The sequence below is a fragment of the Lagenorhynchus albirostris genome, chromosome 8, assembly GCF_949774975.1.
Source record: "Lagenorhynchus albirostris chromosome 8, mLagAlb1.1, whole genome shotgun sequence".
Taxonomy (NCBI): Eukaryota; Metazoa; Chordata; class Mammalia; order Artiodactyla; family Delphinidae; genus Lagenorhynchus; species Lagenorhynchus albirostris.
The window spans coordinates 72,756,792-72,777,710 of NC_083102.1; the positions used below are offsets into that span (position 1 = coordinate 72,756,792).

At 36.0% G+C, this 20,919-nt stretch overlaps 1 protein-coding gene across 1 annotated transcript in view; it reads left to right on the forward strand.

Moving 5' to 3' along the window:
* Positions 1-20,919, forward strand: part of ABCB5 (ATP binding cassette subfamily B member 5) — a 138,311-nt gene that overhangs the window by 97,202 nt on the left and 20,190 nt on the right. The window contains 4 exon segments of the mRNA XM_060156150.1: positions 3,731-3,814; positions 13,479-13,682; positions 16,434-16,534; positions 17,637-17,777. Of these exon segments, the coding sequence (XP_060012133.1) occupies positions 3,731-3,814; positions 13,479-13,682; positions 16,434-16,534; positions 17,637-17,777 (530 nt within the window).

The window sequence follows — 20,919 nt, forward strand, 5'->3', positions numbered from 1 at the left end:
AGCTCACCGTGTAGGGGCAAATAGCTTCCTGCCAGGGTCATTTCTTTTCAAAAGTAGAGTTACTGTCACTCCAGCCGAGTTGTCAAAACCAGTTTTTACATCTTGTGACTTTTACCAGTAGTGCTCAAAGGACTGCTGAGTAACAAAACTCCTCCACCTTTATGTGCTCTTAGAGGACAACAAGATATAAAATGAAGCGAGTGGGACGTTTCCCATAGCAACTTAATGCTCTGAAGCAGTTGGTGCCTAACTTCTCTCAAAAAGGTCCTGTCAGAGACAACTGCAGACACTCCTTAATCCAGAAAAACAAAAATCTACTTGAAGGGTCATAAAATGATTTAATGACTGCACATCTTGTCTCGCTCACATTAAGCTTGTACTTTTGGGGTTTTTTTTATGAACAATTTATGTCTACCTCAAATCTGATGAAATTAGGTGGGATTTTAATTAACTAATACTATGTTTCACACGACAGTTTTGGTCATTTTTGGTTTTTGTGTATTTACGTTTTTATACATTCAAGGACATTTATTTTCAATTTTCAGGAACTTTTGAAAATGTTTCCTGAATGTCTTAAAGAGTATAAACTTTAACTTTTCCGATCATTACTTTGAACTTTCTTTCTAGAGGATTACAGGATGCTTTTGGTGGAGGAGTCCCAAGACCACAAGCCAGTTAAACCAGTGAATGTTGTTAATCAAATATCCTGATGGCTGATACTGGATCTTACTCCTTTGCCTAGCATTAGCCACGTGAACAGTAGGACAGTAACATTCTTGGATTAAGTAGCTTCTGCCCATAAGAATACAGCAATCTGTAAACCATAAACTCTTCTTCAAAACACATAGAAAGACAAACAGTCAGAAACTCTGTGCTATTCAGCAGATGTTATTAAATTCTCCCATAAATTCACCTGAGCCCCTTTCAGCTTACCATTTGTTTTACCTCTTCATTCTTTAGCACTCTTTTTGCTTATTTGCTTTCTTAAATTGAAAGAAAAGAGTAATGTATTTGGCCTTTTCTCAATAAATGTCTTAACGAATTTCACTTTTCTCTGTAGTAAGGGAAGTTCCTAATGTACAGTTTTGCCCTAACTCCTATTACCTGTTTGTTTTTTTTTCCCCTAAGATAAGATATTTTAAGTCTTAGAAATCATGCTGAAACTTGCAGTGCTTTTTATAACCATTTTGAAACCTCAGTTGAAATAGAGGTATTTATGGAATCAGGTGTGGTCTTTTTGTAGGTATAAAATCTCTATTTTATTTGATGACTTGAGATCCCTCCAGTTGAAAAGAATGTTCTAATTGTCGCTGACTTCAGTGGTTATAAATAATCCATTGCTTATTGTGTTTAAAGCTAAATTTATATTTCTTAATGATAAATATTGACCTATAAATCTATTAGGTTTTTTAAAAGATATGAAGGTTTTTTTTGCCTATTTCTCTCTAAATTGGATTGGCTAGGGCTTCTGTGGAGGGTCACTAAATCATAAGATGATGGCATTAGTGGAGATCACTAAGGAATCTCAAAAAGCTACTTCCAAAAGGATTTGAGGTAACAAATCCTGAAGCAGGAAAAACATGTCAGGAAACTCAGCTGTAACGTTTCAGTTAGATGGGAGGCAGAACAGGATAGTTGATTAAAAACTCTGGCATCTGATTGCCTAGGTTTAAATCCTGGCCTCAGTTCTTTCCAGCTATGTGGCCTTGGGCAAGTTACTTAATCTCTCAGTACCTTTGTTTCCTCATATATAAAATATGGATAGTCAGTATCCGTCTCATAGAGTTGTGATGATTAAATGAGAAAAGACATACCACGCACTTATGATAGTGCTACTGTAATTTTTTATTTCTAATAGAATTATTGGCAGGAAAAAAATGGATTTACTAGTATCAGAAAACCTGCTAGCCTAGCTTATAATCATTTTACCATCAGGAAGAGAAGAAGCAAGCTAATTTTTACTCAATACCAGCTGTGCTCCAGAAACTCTGCTAAGTGTTTTAGCATATAATGCCTATGATGGAAAACAATCTCTAGAGTGCATAATTGCTGACTTGTTGAAAAGCAGTTTTGGATATCTTGCTGACTGAACATCAGAGAAAGACTAAGACTAGTCATATATGTATCCTTTGCCTTGCGTATTATAGCAATTACTATACTATAGAATCAGGAATGTAATAGTAAGTGATAAATTCTTTTTCTATATTTTTACTTTATATTGTTTCTAGAAATTCTTTGTGTATTCCATGTCATGTTGAAATATAGAAAGAATTATGCAATGTAAAAAATATATATATATATTTTAGTATACAATAAAAAAACAGGTAATGTCTTCTAGATCAAGAGTGCTGTAGTTACTGTCATTGCTGATGTGTGTTCATGGTATGTTAGGCTCTTGACTCGGGTTGTATTCTCAAAGTGGCTACTGTGTAGTGCGTATCATGATCTCTATAAGATGCCCTTTGGGTGTCTAGGACCCTAAACTCTTTGGGACACCTTCCCAATCCAGGGGTTTAAAGAGTAGTGATGTCATGCCAGGGTTGTAATCCCCCTGGCCGCTGCCGTATTCCTCCACGGGGGCTTTCTTCTCACACAACAGCATGATTAATGCACAGCCTTCTATCTCTCTTGCTTTTGTTTCCTTAGTTGGCAAAAATGTGTAACCTGGGCATCAGGGCCCTGGCTGGGTTGTAGTAAGCCAACAGTTCTTTTGCTCTTCACTCACTAAAAATCAGTCATTTTTTTGGAGACAGTCTGCATGTAGTTTAATCCACAAGAGATATAACTGGTTTGAGTGCATGGGAGGAAACAGTCAATAACTAATAAAAGGAAATCAGCATTCCTCAAGTTGAGAGGTGCTAAGAAGTGCTATCTCTATTTGCTGTTGAAAATGAAATTGGTTATAACGTTAGGCTTTTATTGCTTGTATTTTTTTTTTTTTTTTTTTTTTTTTTTTGTGGTATGCAGGCCTCTCACTGTCGTGGCCTCCCCCATTGCAGAGCACAGGCTCCGGACGCGCAGGCTCGGCGGCCATGGCTCACGGGCCCAGCCACTCCGCGGCATGTGGGATCCTCCCGGACCGGGGCACAAACCCGTGTCCCCTGCATCGGCAGGCGGACTCACAACCACTGCGCCACCAGGGAAGCCCTATTGCTTGTATTTTTGACCTGTCTCCTTCAAATTGCATGCTTTTTGGCTGCAGGGTTTTTACAGCAGCCTTTCTGCATCTTTAGCTTCCCACAAGGCCCAGTACTTATAAGATCTAAGGGGCAATATGAAGTGTCAGGGAAAATCTCACCTATCTGGGTCCTGTAGAGAAGGAGACAGACTTATTTTTTATCATTTATATGTTTAGACAGAAAGGTTTGGAAATATTTCTAAACTGTGTTGTGCATTACTTTACTTTTTAGGTAAAATCTGCTCTCCACAAATTGTGGAGTAAAATTACAAATTATTTTGTGGTTCAAAATGACCATTTTAAACATTGATTATTATATAATATTGCAGCATGGTAATGAGTCCAAGCTGTTGGGCTTAAGTTCTTCAGTTTGTATCTAAATATAGATCTTTGTGAAGTAAGAAACAAAAGTTATTTGATCCATAGTTTTTACAAGAATTAAGCGCCTGTGAGTAAGGAGGCAGGCAAATGGCTTCTAAGTTAATGTAGCAAAATCGCAAGTCAGAAAAGGATCTTTTTGATGACCATATGTTAATTCCCTTTTTTCTCTAGGATATCTCCTGGTTTGATGATAAGGAAAACAGCACAGGAGCCTTGACAACAATATTAGCCATAGATACAGCACAAATTCAAGGAGTATGTATATTGCTTTTATCTGTAATTTATTTATTTATTTATTTTTGGCTGCGTTGGGTCTTCGTTGCTGTGCGCGGGCTTTCTCTGGTTGTGGAGAGCGGGGGCTACTCTTCATTGGGGTGCGTGGGCTTCTAATTTCGGTGCCTTCTCTTATTGCGGAGCATGGGCTTTAGGCTCGCGGGCTTCAGTAGCTGTGGGGGGCGGGCTCCAGAGTGCAGGCTCAGTAGTCGTGGCCCAGGGGCTTAGTTGCTCCACAGCATGTGGGATCTTCCCGGATCAGGGTTCGAACCCATGTCCCCTGAATTGGCCGGCAGATTCTTAACCACTGTGCCACCAGGAAAGTCCCTGCTTTTATTTTTAAATGGTGTATGTATATGGTATGCATGCATGCGTGTACACACATGTGTTTGTGCATATATGTGAGCTATGCTGAGATGACCCACATCATTAAGGAGACCAGATTTGTCTCAGGGCTAACAGGGAGCTCGCAGTGAAAGATATAAAGAAGCCTTTCTGTTCTGGACATTTTTAACCAAAAATAAAGGAGATTTAGGACATGTAATAGGATAACCAGAGGACTAAAGAAGATACCAAGAATGAGTTAGAGAAAAGAGCTCAGAATTAAATAGTAAGATAAGAAAAAGTAACAAAATGAAAACACACACACATAACTTAGAAGTTTTAATAAAAGAATGAAGTTTAGTTGTTCCTTCCCCCCAGAAAATAAAATCTTATTTAGCATAATATGTAACATGTTAAATTCATATGCATCTGGAAATGGTTCTGTGCTAGTTGTTATACAGATCAAGTTAAAGAGATATGTGTGATCATGACTGGTCACAATACATATAAATAAAATTCATGTTTATGAACCATATTCAAAATCAATGACAGAATGACGAGCATAATGTACGTCAAAGTGACACTTAAATATTTATGGGGAGTAGAGTAGTGTGGAAGAGATGAAGGGTAATTTATTAGTTTTCTTCCAATTATTTTAATAAAATTAACCTGTATATTACAAGCAGGATTTCTACTATAATTGAGAAAAGGAATGCAAAACAAGATTTCCCACTTTTAAGTGAGGTAAAGTTTTTGATCTCTGTTAAAATAAGAACTCTACAAGAATTATAGACTTTCCTTTTTCCTTATCATTCATGTGGGAGAAAAGGAAAGTCAATGATGCACCTCTGAATGACAGAAAAATCTTAAAAGTATTTTTTTGTTGGTTAGAAATACTGAAATGTTGATTACAGCATTGCTACCAGAGCAACAAATTGGCAACTGAAACAGCTCTTCAAAATTGTATTTTCTTTTGGAAGCTATTTCCACAGGACATGGCCACTATTCTAATTTTTGTAACTTTTGCAAGACTTCTTTGTTCAATATATACATATAAGGATAGATTTATATTACTAGAGAATAAAACAAGTTGGTTACAATTATGAATATTCACATGCTTCTGTATTGGTTTGGAAAACTAATTTTATGATGTAGAAAGAGCTCAAGAGGAAAGGGGGCATCATCTTCATCTCTTCCTAAAACTTTTTTTGATAATTTTGAAAACAAGACTCTAAATTTCACTAGATAGTATTTAAATTTTAAAGTAAGGCTGAGGAGCTGGATTGTACTTGTATAAGTGGGAAGAAAATGATGGATAAAATTTCACTTAATAGTTAACTAATGAGCATAGCATTAATCTTCCATAGCACAATAGAATCAGACAAATAACAACATCTGTGTTTAGAAATTCAATGGTTCACTACTTTTGGCAGAAGTATCAATCCCTATAATTCCCTTTGAATCCCCATTCTACAAAACTTGGTTTTTTTTCCTTTGCTGTGTGCCCGTTTTTCTCTTACTACCTATCATCATTCAGATCTTTTAAGAATCCAGTGAAATAAGTATTCTTACTATAAGCTATACTGGATACGTGAGACATCTCTTTCAGTATTTACTTAAATGAAAAGAACAAATTAGTGCTAAAGACGAACATTACCCTCCAAATACCCATTAGTTGTTTCTAATACATAATGTTGTCTCTCATCAAGAAAAATTAATGGGAATATTTGTCAGTGTGATTCCTTATAAGCCTTTGACTAATACTATTTGAATCATTTGAAAATTTCCTGTTTCAGTTAGTAAATGTTGGTCTCATGATAACTTCTGGGCAAGTCAAATCATTTTCATTAAATAAGAAGTAGTAGCTAAACACTAGATGGGTGGAATACTGATGGCACATTTAAAGTTGAAGAATTTGGAAAGCATAGCAACCAAAGAAGGATTCCAAGAATAAGACTGTGTCTACTGGCATATAATTCACATAAACCCTTGCTTTGCCATATATAGGTAGATTCATATCTAACTTGAATGGATTCTCTTTCTATCGAAGGAAGATTATTTACTAATCCTATTTGTCCACTATTTCTTTTATCACAAAGACACACCACACTAGAGATGAATCAGTAAACAATAATTTGGGGTCATATATCCTATCATATCAACTTAAGATATTTCCATCTCAGTTTCTTCATCATGTAATTTCAGTTACATGTTATTTTATCAAATGTATTAGGATGAATGTTTATAAACTAACCCTTTAATAACAGTAAATTTTATTCTGTTTATAACACAATAAAATTTCTGTTATTTATCTGTTATCTGTTCTGTTTATTCTGTTTATAACAGTAAAATTTATTTATCTGTTATCTGTTCTGTTTATTCTGTTTATAACAGTAAAATTTATTCTGTTACTAATTACCAAAAATATAAACTCCTGGCTATTTTTAGATGTTTTGATACTTTGAGAGTCATGAGAAAAACATGTTAGTGAAATAAGGTTATAGGACAAAATGATTCCTGAAATAGTTGATTGAATACAACCAATTTAACTGGTATTATTTCAGCCCAAGGCAATGGCTTACTGCCAGTACATCTGTCAACAGACTATTTTCTGTGTAGTATGTAGTTTTATTAAAGGTATAAAGCCATTTTAAATTCTTTGGGAGACTGAATTTCACAAAGTTACAAAGTATTATTTCTGTATATTTTAGCAACCCCTTTTCATCAACCAGAAGTCTTACCTCACTTTTGTCCACATGAAAGTGTGTGACTGATGCCACAGTGTACACTTGATATACCGACAGACACAATGTTAGTTCCGAGAATTCTCATCAGAACTACAGTTACATTGCCCCAAGAAATAAAAATTTCCTTTATTAATTCCTAGAGCCCAGTGAATTGATTAGGTAGAGCTAGGGTATCATTACATGGACAATGGTGACCTCACCTTTTGGTTTAACTTTTTGACATGGAAAGTGTATAAAACAGCTTAACATTACTTATAATTCAAACAATGTGAGTAGTCTTTGAAATCACTTTACCACAGTATAAGGTTGGCATATAATTGCTGTTTTGCATTACAATTTTAGGTTGAATTAATTGAGACATTATCAAGTCTACAGCAAAAGCTAATATCCAAAACCATAGTGGTTAAAGGTGGTCCTTCCTATAAAAAAAAAAATTTCAATCTCAGCCCTGAACTCAAAACTTTGCAGTGAAACTTTACCACTGCTAAGCCCTCAAACTGTTGTCTGGGAAGACAAGTCAAGAAATTCAGCTTCCACTTTTGACAAAAAAAGAAATAAAGATAGTAAGGTCTACAGGAGCAAATGAACTTCGCCACGGGTCCAATAATGTGTGATAAATTCATTTATTTTCCACAACATACTTGCTAATGAATAATAGGGTGAATAACAATAGGCCTTAAACACCTTACATTTTCACAAACTTTGTAATTTGTCCAACTAAACCTTTTTGTTTTTTCTGCTCTACAAATATTTTTGCCACCATCAGTTATAATACATCTTAGCAGATTACACTTCAGGTTATACTCATCTAGTTTATCTCTCAACTTCTTTGAAAATATTCTCACCTTCAGTTGTTCCACACAGACTATTCACAGCAGCTAATTTTAAAGTCACTTCAAACTCAGTATCTACTCCTCAAAAAAGCCAACAGTTGAGCAGTATCAGTAACATATGTCAACCCATCAAGAGCCAGGGAAAACTACTCAAAATGACCTATGTTGGTTTTCAGTTGATAATTGATATTGCTGTCGTTTTTCTCAACTTTTTGAGCAGTTCTTCTCATCAAAACGCTAGTCATCTGATATTAGTTTATGCTTTCTGAACAGATTTCTTCCACTGTTGCAGTCAAACATGATTTAATTAACTCACTATCTGTGAGTGACTTTCTTTGCTTAGCTAATAAATGAGCCACTCAGAAACTTACTTTAGATTCAGCCTTGTTTTCACTTTTTAGTTTTATGAAGAAATTCTGCTGTTATTCCATTCTGTGTTATTTCCATTCCATTTGTTTCCCATTTCTAATTTTTATAAATGTTACTTTCCTGTGAAATAGGAATTTTGTGATGCGTGCTTAGTCTGCTAATGTCGACCTGTTTTGTATATTTTTAAGACTGTATAGTCTCATGGCATAATAAACACAGCACTGTGACATCTAATTAGAACACAAAGTGATCCACAGTCCATTGTGCCTTCCTTAAAAGCAGGACATCCAAAGTCCACTTTTCTCTTCCTTTCTTGTCTTTAGATAATGGGCATACAATGGTAATTTTTAAAACTAGGATGAAATATCACAGTACAGCAACACACAGGGCACTCAACATGCTGCCAAATTATATACAATGTCATCACAGTGAGCAGCAGTACAAAGCAAGGAGAGCGGCACATATGGTTTCTCTAGCAACCCCTCAACTCCATCATTATAGTCCTAAGACAGCTATAGTCAATAGGTAAACAAAGAGGCATGGCTGTGTTACAATAAAACTTTTTTTATGGATACTGACATTTGAATTTGTAGAATTTTTATGTGGGTCGTTTTCATTTATTTTCATTATCTCTTAACTTTTTGAATGTATGTTATACAATGATAATAACTTTTAATGTCATTGTCTGTCTGGGTGAGTTTCAACTGATTGATTTTTATGCTCATTATGGGTCGTTTTTGGTGCGTTTTGTCATACCTAGTAATTTTTGTGTAGATGCCACACATTGTGAATTTAGCATTTTGGGGTGCTGAATATTTTTGTATTTCTAGAAATATTCTTGTTTTGTTCTGGGATGCAGTTAAGTTACTTGGGAACAGTTTGATCTTGCGGGGGGTCTCGATTTTAAGATTTATTAAGCAGGACTGGAGCCAACAACTGAGGCAAGACCCTTCAATATACTCTACCCTATGACCAGTGAATCATGAGGTTATTCAGTCAGGCTGGTATGACCAAGCATATGGTCTTGGTATGACTGGTATGACTAGCCCTCACACATGCATTGTTCAGTTGAATACTCAAGGAGGACCCTCTGCAGATATCCAGATTTCTCTTTTTGTATACCTCTCTCTTCTTCAGTGTTCTGTGCTGCAAACTCTAGCTTCCTTGGCCTCTCCAGACTCAGCCTTGTCTACGCCACTTATGGACTCTGTTAGGCTCTATCTCAGTTTACCTTTCCTATCCTGAAGCCTGGAAGCTCTTTTAAGGGGTAAACCGTGGCAAACATAGGGCTCACCTCGTTTGTTTCCCATTTCACCCTTGGTTGCCTTAGGTCTAGTATCTTGAAAACTATTGGTTCATATATTTTGTCTATTTTTTATTTGTTTCAGATGGGAGGACAAATCCATTCCCTCTCTTCATGTTATCCAGAAGCAGAAATCCTGCTATATAGAATTTTATTTCTACAATTGCTTACTGAGTATCTTTCCATTTATTTCCTTATGGCAGCCATTCCTCTGGAACTTTCTTATCAAAGTTGTATGACCCACATTTAGCATAGTATTTGGACATAGTAGATACTCCATAAATAATTGTTATCTGTAGAACTATTTAATTATGACTTTCTGCTCTTGATTTCCAAGGAAAAATTCTATCTTCATGCACGTTGATAAAGAATCTAAAGAAGTTTAATTAAATTTCCTCTGATTGCAGTTCTAAATTCTTTCCAGAGCTACACTATTTCTCTAGGTCTTTAAGGCAATTTTAAATTGTCTTTTAGTTCTTGTAGTATTTTTCAAGGCCAGATGTCTGTTGTTTTCTGTTAATTCTTCCTGGAACAGGAAAGATATATTCAGATCCTTCTTATCCTACTACCATCACCAAAAGGCAGGGTTTGTGGCCTGTCCATGGCTGCGTTGACTGAATATTTCAGTAAGTTTCTGGTAGCTTAAACTAAAATGCCATTTAGAAAGGTATATGATCTTACTTTCAAGAAGCAGATTAGTACAAGAGTGAATAAATCAAGCTTATTGAATAAGCAAGGTTATGCAAGTGCAAGTCACTTTATAGAAAGTTCTTATGTCCCAAACAAAAAGCTCAAATACAAGACCGTTCCATTAAAAATTTGGCAAGTTTACACTTGTATGTTTTTAGACATGAGGTTGGTTTGCATACTCCTTAGACTAATTTTAAGTGACTCTCAAATGTTCATCTGATGTGCCTCTGATAATTCCCTCTACCTCTTTTTCCAACACGCCACATAATTTTATACTCAAAAACTACAATCCTCAGCATGCTTTCTGTCTTTACTTTTCCTATTTTTCACCTTTTGACTTCATTTTCTTTTGATTTCCTGTAAAGAGCTGTAATCTTAAAGTAAATAGGATAAAAACAGAGGAAGGTGGTGAAAAAAGGAACTATATTATGGCCACCTAATAGGAAATACCCAAACAGAAAAGAATAACTGTTCCCTGGATATGTTTTCCACTTTTGTTAATATAGATATCGTGCCAAAAACTGAGATCTGAAAAAGGAAAAGTCATTGACCTCAAAATAAGAAAGTACAAAGTGGAAATTAATGAATGTATAAAGGCCTAAAAACATAGCTATCAAGTAATTGATGGCAAGTAATTTCTTAGTAATATTTAGATAAATTTTACATTAAAAGAACAGTGACTATCTTATTCTTAACAAAACTTGATTGTAATTTTTAAAAATACTTCTATTTTACAGCAAAAAATATATATGTTTATGTGGCTGTAGGAGCATTCCATAGTTAATCTGATGTGGGGTGGGACCTTCAACAGTACAAGTACTTAAGTTCCACAGCCTCTTCATCCAGCTATCTGACCTATATAACTTTGAAACTCATGGTGAGGGTGGGAGGAGAGGAGCAAGTACAGTATATTGGTTTGTAAGGGCTGCCATAACGAAGTACCACAGACTGAGTGGCTTAAACAACAGGAATTTATTTCTTCATGGTTCTAGAGCTTAGAAGACCAAGATCAAGGTGTTGGCATGGTTGGTTTCATTCTGAGTCCTCTCACCTTGACTTATAGTTTTCTTCGTGTTGTGTACTCACATTGTTTTTCTCTATGCAAGCATGTCTGCAACCAAATTTCCTTTTCTTATAAGGACACCAGTCATATTGGAGTAGGGCTCACCCTCAAAACCTCATTTTAATCTAATTACCTCTTTAAAGACCTTATCTCCAAATACAGTCACATTCTGAGGAACTGGGATTCAGGACCTCAACATATGAATTTGGGTGGGGGGTGTAGAACCATTCAGTCCATAATATACAGCATCATTTATCTCTGCATCATCCTTAAACTCTCAAGAGGCAGAGTGTAAGCAAGCATTAGTACCAAATGACATTTTTATTTCAGCCTCATAGCTTAGAGTTAGTGTATAACGCCCTAAAGCATGTAAAATGGGTTACCTGTCTGAGTTTTCAGTATTTAGTGGTTTGTTTGGTGTTTGTTATTGTTATTTGTTTTTACTTTTTTGGGGTTTTCTTTGATAGTTCAGTGAAAAAATGGGAAAATAGTGGATCATTATCAGATGCAGTCTTGAAACTAAAACCACAAAAGTTTTTTAGGAATAAGTCAGAGCCCTGTGGAGAAAGAGGGCTTTTTATTGTTATTTTAATGATGATACTAATTTGGGGGATACTTCAGTGAATATTGATATCACCTTGTAGAGAAGCAATTTGACAATATCTATGAAGAATGTAAGAGTATATACCCTTTAACATATAACTCCAGGCTAGGAATTTAACATTAGGAAATAAAAGATGAGCACAAATATTTTGCACAAAGATGTTCATTACATCTTTGCTTTCAATAGTGAAAAATTGGAAGCAATCTACTAGATATTTTTTGAAGACTATTTAGTGACCCAGGAAAAAGCTTGCTGTATAATGTAAAGAGATAAAAGCAGGATACAAAGCTGAATACACACAATAATCCTAATCTGAATGTGTGTATGTATTTATGTCTGGAAGGATGTAATTTTTAACATTATTTAGACCTTTTCCAATGGCCATGTTTTCATGATCAGAGCAAAACATATGTTTGAAAATGTGAATTGATATCTTGGTTGATTATAGCTGTGTTTCTAGGTAAATAGGTGTTTCATATTTTCATCACAGCATAAAGGAATTTAACATTTCAGTTTATTACTTAACATGTGTCCCACTGAAAGTTAATTCATAAGACATGCAGTTCTCGTAAAGCAGTTATGAAGATATTTCTACTTAATTTAAGATTTTTTTCCAAATTTCTTTTAAGTTACCTCATACCATGATGTTTCCAACTCCTTTTCTGTCTTGATATTGCCTCTTTAGACCTTTGCTGAGTGAAACCAAGTTATGAAGTGCAGAAAAGGGACCGCAAGATATCATATCCAAAGTATATACTTCAATGAATATCCTCAATCATTCCATTCAGCACTACTACAGTGTAGTGACTAAAAAGTACCGGCCCTTTTTCAGTGTAAGGGGAAGGGGCAGGGTTGGTTTTGGAGCCCACATATGGTAAGTTGGGCATCCATGTGAGGCAGCAGCCTCATGTGGGAAAGCCAAGCCAGAGAAGAGTGAGGAGGGTATGCATGCAGGGGAGAGACAGCGGTCATGATAGCAGATTGGTCACGATCTGCATGATAGCAGAGAGATTGATCAAGGAACTCTGTTAAAGAAAATGGGAGCCAGGTTTCTCACTGTTGAAGAAGGGGATAACAAATATTAGAAGGGAGAAAGCTGGAAATAACCTTGTGTTTTTGGATTGGAACTGGAGGTATTGGTATGAACTCATGGATTTCAAGAAATGTAAATAGAGAAATAAATATAGATTTCAATATGTGCTTGCATCTATGCACACACACATACACACACACACACACACACACACACACACACACACTCCCCAGTTCTATCTACTAACATTCCACTGATAATGAGTACAACTAGCACCATATATTGATTTTTTTAATTAAAAAAATTTTTTTCTTCATATAGTAAGTCCTAAATAACATTCTCCACTAACAGGAACTGGAACTCCTTGGAGAAATGACAGATTTCAGGTGTAGGGCCTGGAAAATCTTTTTGTGCCAGAAAGTAAGAACATATTCAAAAATAATAGGAACATGTCAAAGGACAATATCAGACATAATATAGACAAATAAAACATAATGACTCCTTAGTAGTGGACATTTTTAAAGTATAACTATTATTTAATCTCTAAGTATAAATTCAAAATAAAAATCTATGTATAAATCCTAAAAAAGAAAGCTTATCTTATTTTGCAAGAAACTATAATAGCAATTCTTGTAAATTTAAAATTAGCTGACTTTTTTCCAAAATATGTCTGATTATAGGCAACGGGTTCAAGGGTTGGTGTCTTAACACAAAATGTAACTAACATGGGACTTTCAGTTATCATTTCCTTCATATATGGATGGGAGATGACACTCTTGATTCTGAGTATTGCTCCGGTACTTGCTCTGACAGGAATGATTGAAATGGCAGCAATGACTGGATTTGCCAACAAGGATAAGCAAGAACGTAAGCATGCTGGAAAGGTAAAATAAAGACTGTTGTTCCCATCATAACCTTTTAAGAGAAAATCAATAAGAGCTCCTATCCTTACAATACATAACTTCCTTTCTTAGGAATCTGTAAAGTGACGTATATGTATTGAAATTCATACAGATCAGTTTAAGATGGGGTGTAGATAATGTCATAGCAATAGGGTGCATAATTTAGAGCATAGGCTCTGGAGTCAAACTGGCTGAATTAGAATCCAGATTCTACCACTAACAAATGTGTGATCTGAGCAAGTTACATCAACCTTTCTGGACTTCAGTTTCTTCCTCTGTAAAGTGGAAATAAAATAGTATCCCCTTACAGATCTTTATGACTATTACAGAAAACACTTAGTCTTATTAGTATATGCAATAGTATCTGGAAAACAGTAAGCACTCAGTAATGTCAGCCATTATTACTGTTACCAAATCGTGGGGGAATTTGTTAACATTGTGATTCTACATTCTCTGATTATTGAATAATTGAATGTCTTGAATAATTCTGGGTATTTTATTTTTCAAAATAAAGAGGAAATATAATAGTTACTAAATTCAAGGCAAGGTACTGATATTGGTAGTGCCTAAAACAAAGCTTTAGAGACAAGGACCATTTTTAAAATGATCAAAATGAACAATGTATTTACTTGGAAAATTTTTTGACATATATAAGTTTCTCAGAATCAATCATATTCATAAAAATAATCATTATAGTAGCGATTTAGAGAAACATTAGTAATGTAGTACCATAATATCTAAAAGTTGAAAGAGATGTCATTTGATCCAGCCACTCACCCAAAGTAGAAATCTCTTGTACAACATCCCTGTTGAGCATATATCCATCTTTTATCCACCCTTTTCTCCAGTGGCAGGCAGTGCATTACTTTCCCAGGCTGCTGCCTACACCTTAGATGGTAGGGAGCGCTTTTTTTTTTTTTTTTTGGTGGCCTTCTATCCTTCTCTTCTTGGCTTTCATCTTGATTGAGGTCCAAAACCTGCTTCTCGTGATGCTATGAAGCTGCATCATGTAAATGCCAAGTCTTCTCTTGGTCACCCAGCCCCAACTCCTCTCATGATGTAGTTTCAAAGATCTATATCACATTGGTGAAAGGCCTGAATATAAAGATGATTTTAATATCATTATGGTCTGTATCACAGTGATTGTATCATATTATAAATAGCATGAATATTCATGAATAGGGATCCAACCAAGCACAGGACTCATAGAAATCTGGTTTTCATGACCCTTGGACTTTTCCACCTTTCCTGCACTAGATAAGGACCCTTGGAATGTCTGCTTGAGCAGTACAGACTGAACTACATAGCATATATTTGCTTCAGAAACACAGAAAAGTTGTTCAGCCCTCCGTGTGAGCAAATTATCACAATTTCCAAGTTAATCTGGCCGTAATTAATTATATTTTATTCATCTTAATTTTTATGTCATGAGCTTTAGTTGCTTATGTGCCGTTTGATTTTTTTCCTTTTTGTATTATTAAAGTAACCTCAGAGTATACAATCAATAACTGCAATCAAATAAGCAATGTGTCCTTTCCCACTAGCTTTTCAATCAGTCACTTTACCAAACACCAAAACTTAGAATATGGACCAATAAAACATATTGGTCCTTCTTTGGTTGCATGTGTAGATTTGGAAAAATCATCAAATGTTTTATTTTTCAGGTTTTAAATGACCATATTAGTAAAAAATAAATAAAATGACCATATTAGTTTTTAAAAAAGGACTATTTTCTAAGGTTCTGTTTTCAGTCCTTTCTTTATTGTGAAAAATGATCACAAGACTTTTTCATTCATTTCTTTTTGTTTTCCTCAAGATTTCAGCATTCTCATCGATTTTCCTCATGCACTACAAAATGTTACAGATGGAGATTTCTTTGAGTTCATTTTGAAATTATGTGAATTTAGAGCAGAATCCAGGTGTCCTGACCATGGTCTACATATCCAGTTCTCTCCCGTAACCCAAGTTCTCCTTCAAACAACCTTGGGTATCCACCTAGGTCTTCATCTGTCCCCACAGTCCACTCTGCCAGCCTGGAAAGAGAATGTGGAAGCAGAAAGTTTCTCTTTCAAGTCAACAGGTGTTCTCATGTCCAAGAAGTTATTCTGAGCCAAAAGTCTCCTCCATTTTTGATCCCCCTTCTTTTTGAAAACTATATAACTATGAAGAAGCATTACATTTGACCTAAATATCTTTTTAAGTTCACAGACATCAACATGAAAAACAGCTATACAATATCTTATACAGAATTCAAAAGCCACACTCCATGTTACTTTACAGCAGTGTTCCTGAGAACTTTGGTTGCTATTTGCATTTCTGTGCTAGAATAAAATAATTATTTACTTGATTCTCTCTTCTGTCTTCTTCTTAAATCAGCTCATAATTCATAGGACAGCTCCTTTGCATAATTACATACGGACATAATGCTCACTAATGTTTGATCCCTCTGCTTATGGAACTAGTTTAAATAGAAACTCAATGAAGACTTAAAGAGGGCTAAATTTAGACCAGTGGACGAAATCTTTTCAAAAGGAATTTTCCTTGAGCTTATTATCCTAATATATTATTTTCCTGTCTTATTTTGGGGAAGGAAAAACAAGAAGCTAAGAAAACTCATCAGAAAAACTTAGTGACTTAATGTACTTAATATGTCCCCGTTGTGACTGTAACTCACAACCAGAAGTTCAGCCATTACTAATTTTATTTCTCTATTTTATTATCTTGTTTTATAATATAGCAACCGAAACTATGGAGAATATACGCACTACAGTGTCATTAACAAGAGAAAAAGCCTTCGGGCAAACGTATGAGGAGACGCTTCAGACTCAGCACAGGTGATTGTAGATTCATACTGACTGTGTTAACTATAGTTTGTTCCTATAAAGGCAGCACTCCTGGGTGACTCCAGTGGTTTGCCTGCCAACTCATTTGCTCTGGAATCTTTCCTAGTAATGGCATAGCGTAATTCCTTATATGACTCCACCAAGAGGAAACTAGAAAGAGGATTGAGAGCAAGCACATTTAGAATATATGTTTTAGGTCCTCCCACATTGCCATGAACTATAACAAAGTGTGCATATTTTTCTTATTTCCATGAAACATGATTGAGGAAATAACATATTTAAGAAAGAAAATAATATTGCTTAGCCCTTTATATTGAATCTCTATAAAGAGTTCACATTTTAAAATGAATATATGCACAACAAATGTGATCAATTCTTTTAATTTTAAACTAGTCCTCCTTACCACATTTACTTAGTGATACTCTTTGTATTACTTTATCAGAAAGATAGCTTTGTACTCTTTTACACTCACGCTTGTGGTTGGTACCGCCATTTAATTCCCACTATCCTATTAGTGCAACATTAGGATAGAAAATATTTTTAAACCAAATCTCTTTAACTCTTTCAGTAACTATCCTTTCACAGACCTTGTCCATTCATTTGAAAATACATAGAGGCAGCTTTGTTACATTGAACTATAGAGCATATACCTATAGAGAAAATCATTACATTTATTGTTTTCTCTATAATAATTCTTAGTAGTTAAAAAGTCATTTTCTCGGGGCTTCCCTGGTGGTGCAATGGTTGAGAGTCTGCCTGCCGATGCAGGGGACACGGGTTCGTGCCCCGGTCCCAGAAGATCCCACATGCCGCGGGAGCGGCTGGGCCCGTGAGCCATGGCCGCTGAGCCTGCGCGTCCGGAGCCTGTGCTCCGCAACGGGAGAGGCCACAACAGTGAGAGGCCCGCGTACCGCAAAAAAAAAAAAAAAAAAGTAAAAAAGAAAAAAAAGTCATTTTCTCTTTAATAATTAGAAAAAGTGTATACCCCCTAAATGATAACATGTTTTACCTTCTGTACTCATTACTCTACGTTTATTTAAAGGACCTTACTATACCTCATGCCCCATTATCTAGTAAATTTTGTGCATTTCAGAAATACCTTGAAGAAAGCACAGATCATTGGAATCTGTTACGCATTCAGCCATGCCTTTGTATATTTTGCCTATGCAGCGTGTTTTCGATTTGGAACTTATTTAATTCAAGCAGGACGAATGACCCCAGAGGGCATGTTCAGGTAAGTTGGACAAATATATAAACCCTGTAAATGGGTTATGTACTTAAATTAACCAGAAAGATGTCTAGTTTAGAGTGTATTATCATTTAAATCATATATGTGCAAAAGACATGTTGGGGAAATTTTAAAATTTTTTGTTATTTAATATCTATTGATATAAGTGCAGTCAAGCTGGTAAAATACTGATATAACACAGGTACTCTGAGTTAAACTCCCAGATGAATTGCTTCCTCCTTCAGTTTACTAGACCTGGGAATGTAGGGGTAAAATATGCCATCTTGGGCTTCCCTGGTGGTGCAGTGGTTGAGAGTCCGCCTGCCGATGCAGGGGACACGGGTTTGTGCCCTGGTCCGGGAAGATCCCACATGCCGCGGAGCGGCTGGGCCTGTGAGCCATGGCCGCTGAGCCTGCGCGTCCGGAGCCTGTACTCCGCAATGGGAGAGGCCGCAGCAGTGAGAGGCCCGCGTCCCGCAAAAAAAAAAAAAAAAAAAAAAAGCCTTCTTGTTATCCATTGTCTTCCAAGGTGGAGATGGCTTTATCAAGTGTGACTGTAAATCAGTGAGGTAAGTTCCTTGCTAAGCAAATACTCCAGGAGAAACACATGTAAATGAGTATTTCTCTTCAGAAAAGTCACATTGAGAATTGATCATGGCATCCCAATGAGGCTGCCTCTTCCCAAAGCATTTGTTGGTGCTTCTATTTGGAACTCTGTTCACATAGTTACGAATTTCTTTACTTCACAGAAACACCTAAATTCAAATTCTGAAATTAGAAAAATTTATCTTGGGTATTAATTCTGAGCTTCTTAAGTCTCCCTAAAATGTCAGATTGTTACTAATCTGTATCATAAATGTCACTGCTAAATGTTTAGAGCTAGAGAAATCCATACAATATTTGACTCCAAAAAGTAACGTTATTTTCTTTTTAAGAAGCCCACCAAAACATACACATCAAAGCAAGGATCAGCCTCTTCAATATAATGACTTGGGAGGTTACACCTGTTTCAAGGATACTTCCATTTGGCAAAAAATGTCGGGAACTCCTCTTTGGGATTTACCTCTCAACACTCAGACACATTCTTTTGAATATCCTTATTGGTGGCACATATTTGTACTTTGAGGATATATTCAATTTGAAGAAATGACCAAAAGTCATTTGAAGCCAAATAATTTCAGAATAACTTGGAATAATTTTCAGTTCCTCTTCATGTGTTTGTTTGTTTGTTTGTTTGTTTATCTATCAAACATTAACTGAGTTCCCAGGAAGTTTCTTTGCTAGGCACTCAGAAGGAAAGCATCCACAGTTCACCAACCTAATATTTTTGAATCTGTGGGGCCACTTAGAGGTTTCATGAAGCAGATTTTCTTATAAAATGGAATATCTGTATGTAAAATGTCAACAGGAATTTTAGGCTCCCTGTTCTACCATGTTTTCCTACCCTCTAAAACAGTGTGCAGTACTGTCCATGTGAACATATAAATCACAATTATGACATTTAGCCTTGGACTTCATTCTGATTACACAGACTAGTTTACAGAGATAAATTAGCAAGAAACCAAATGTAGAATCACCTAAATTACTTCATTCAGTTCACCAGCCTGCACTAAATTAGCAAGTTGTTTCTTTGGTTCTTATGAAATGCAGGCAATCACAAGCTTAAAATTTGATTGTATTCCAAAAGTTTGCTTGCAAGCCAATCGTTTGAAACTCAGAACATGTCTTCCTTACGTTGCTCTAAACTTTCTGCAGCCATCTTTAAATCCCCAGTGTCCCATTCCTTCATATAACTGTTCCTTGGTATTAGTAGAGAGCAAGCCAATTAAATATATTTATACTAATGTAGGATGTCTGATGATTTTATCAATTCTCACAGAAGAATTTTCATTTATAAAAGCAATTATAATCCCAGTTACTTTCTAATGAATTTAGCTGAAGATAGTGTAACAAAGCAATCAAGAGAGAATCACCTCATTTCCCCATCACCAAACTCACTAGGGTACCACTGACTCACCATGCCTGCCATCTCCATGCAAGAACTAAGGTCCTCGTCTGCAATAGGTTCCTGCAATCATCTCTTCACATCAGTTTCTGTCACTACTGTTTCTTTGCTTTATAATCACCTGTCATAAGAAAAAGAAAGAAATCTCTCCCATGACCTTAAGTCCCCTTCTGCCTACTTTCAATGTCTCTGTTCTCCTTTGCAGCAAAACAAATTCTAGAGTAGCCTATTCTTGTTATCTACACCTTTTCATCTCCAACCTCTCCTAAACTCATTCCAGTCAAGCCTTGATTCCCACCATTCCACTAGAAAGACTCATTATCAAGGTCACCACTGACCTCCATCTTGCCCACCCATGACCCATCCAGTGTCCGGTTTTCCCATCTCATTTAACTTGACCTCTCAGCAGCATTTTATACTCTCCTTCCTGAAACATTTTCTTCTCTAGGCTTTTTCTCCTTTGTTATTGGCCCCTCCTCCTCTATTTCCTTTACGGGCTCCTGATTTTCTGCTGGGCCTCCACGTGTTGGGGGGGCTTTAGAGTTCTCAGTGCTTTTCATCCACACACTCTAATTGGTAATTTCATCCAATCTAATGGTTTTTTAAATATTACCTGTATCTTGATGACTCCCTTCTGTGTATTTCCAACTCTGACCCCACTCCTAAATACCACATGCTTATCCAACTACCTACTGGACATCTCCACTTAGGCATCTAATCATATCTTAATGTGTCCAGAACAGAATTTGAAGGTTTTCCTTCCCAAAGTGTCTCTTCTCCAAGACTTCTCCATCTTAATAAACAGCACCACCATCTATGCAGTTGCTCGGCCCAAAAATCTAAGAGTCATCCCTTATTTCTTCTCTTGCCTTCACCCACCACATACAGCACCAAGTCTTAACAGCTGTAACTCCAAAATACTTCTTACCATCTCTACCCATGTTACCTTCCATTTTATCTCTTTGCCTGTCTTGACTGGACCACTGCAACTACCTGCTCACTGATGTCCCAGTACTCACTCTCTTGCTTCCCTGTAATCCATTCTCCACACAGTAGCTAGGCTAATCTTTTAAAACACAAATCCAATTCCATCAATTTACTAAAATACTGTAATGAATTCCCATTGAAATTTGAATAAAACCA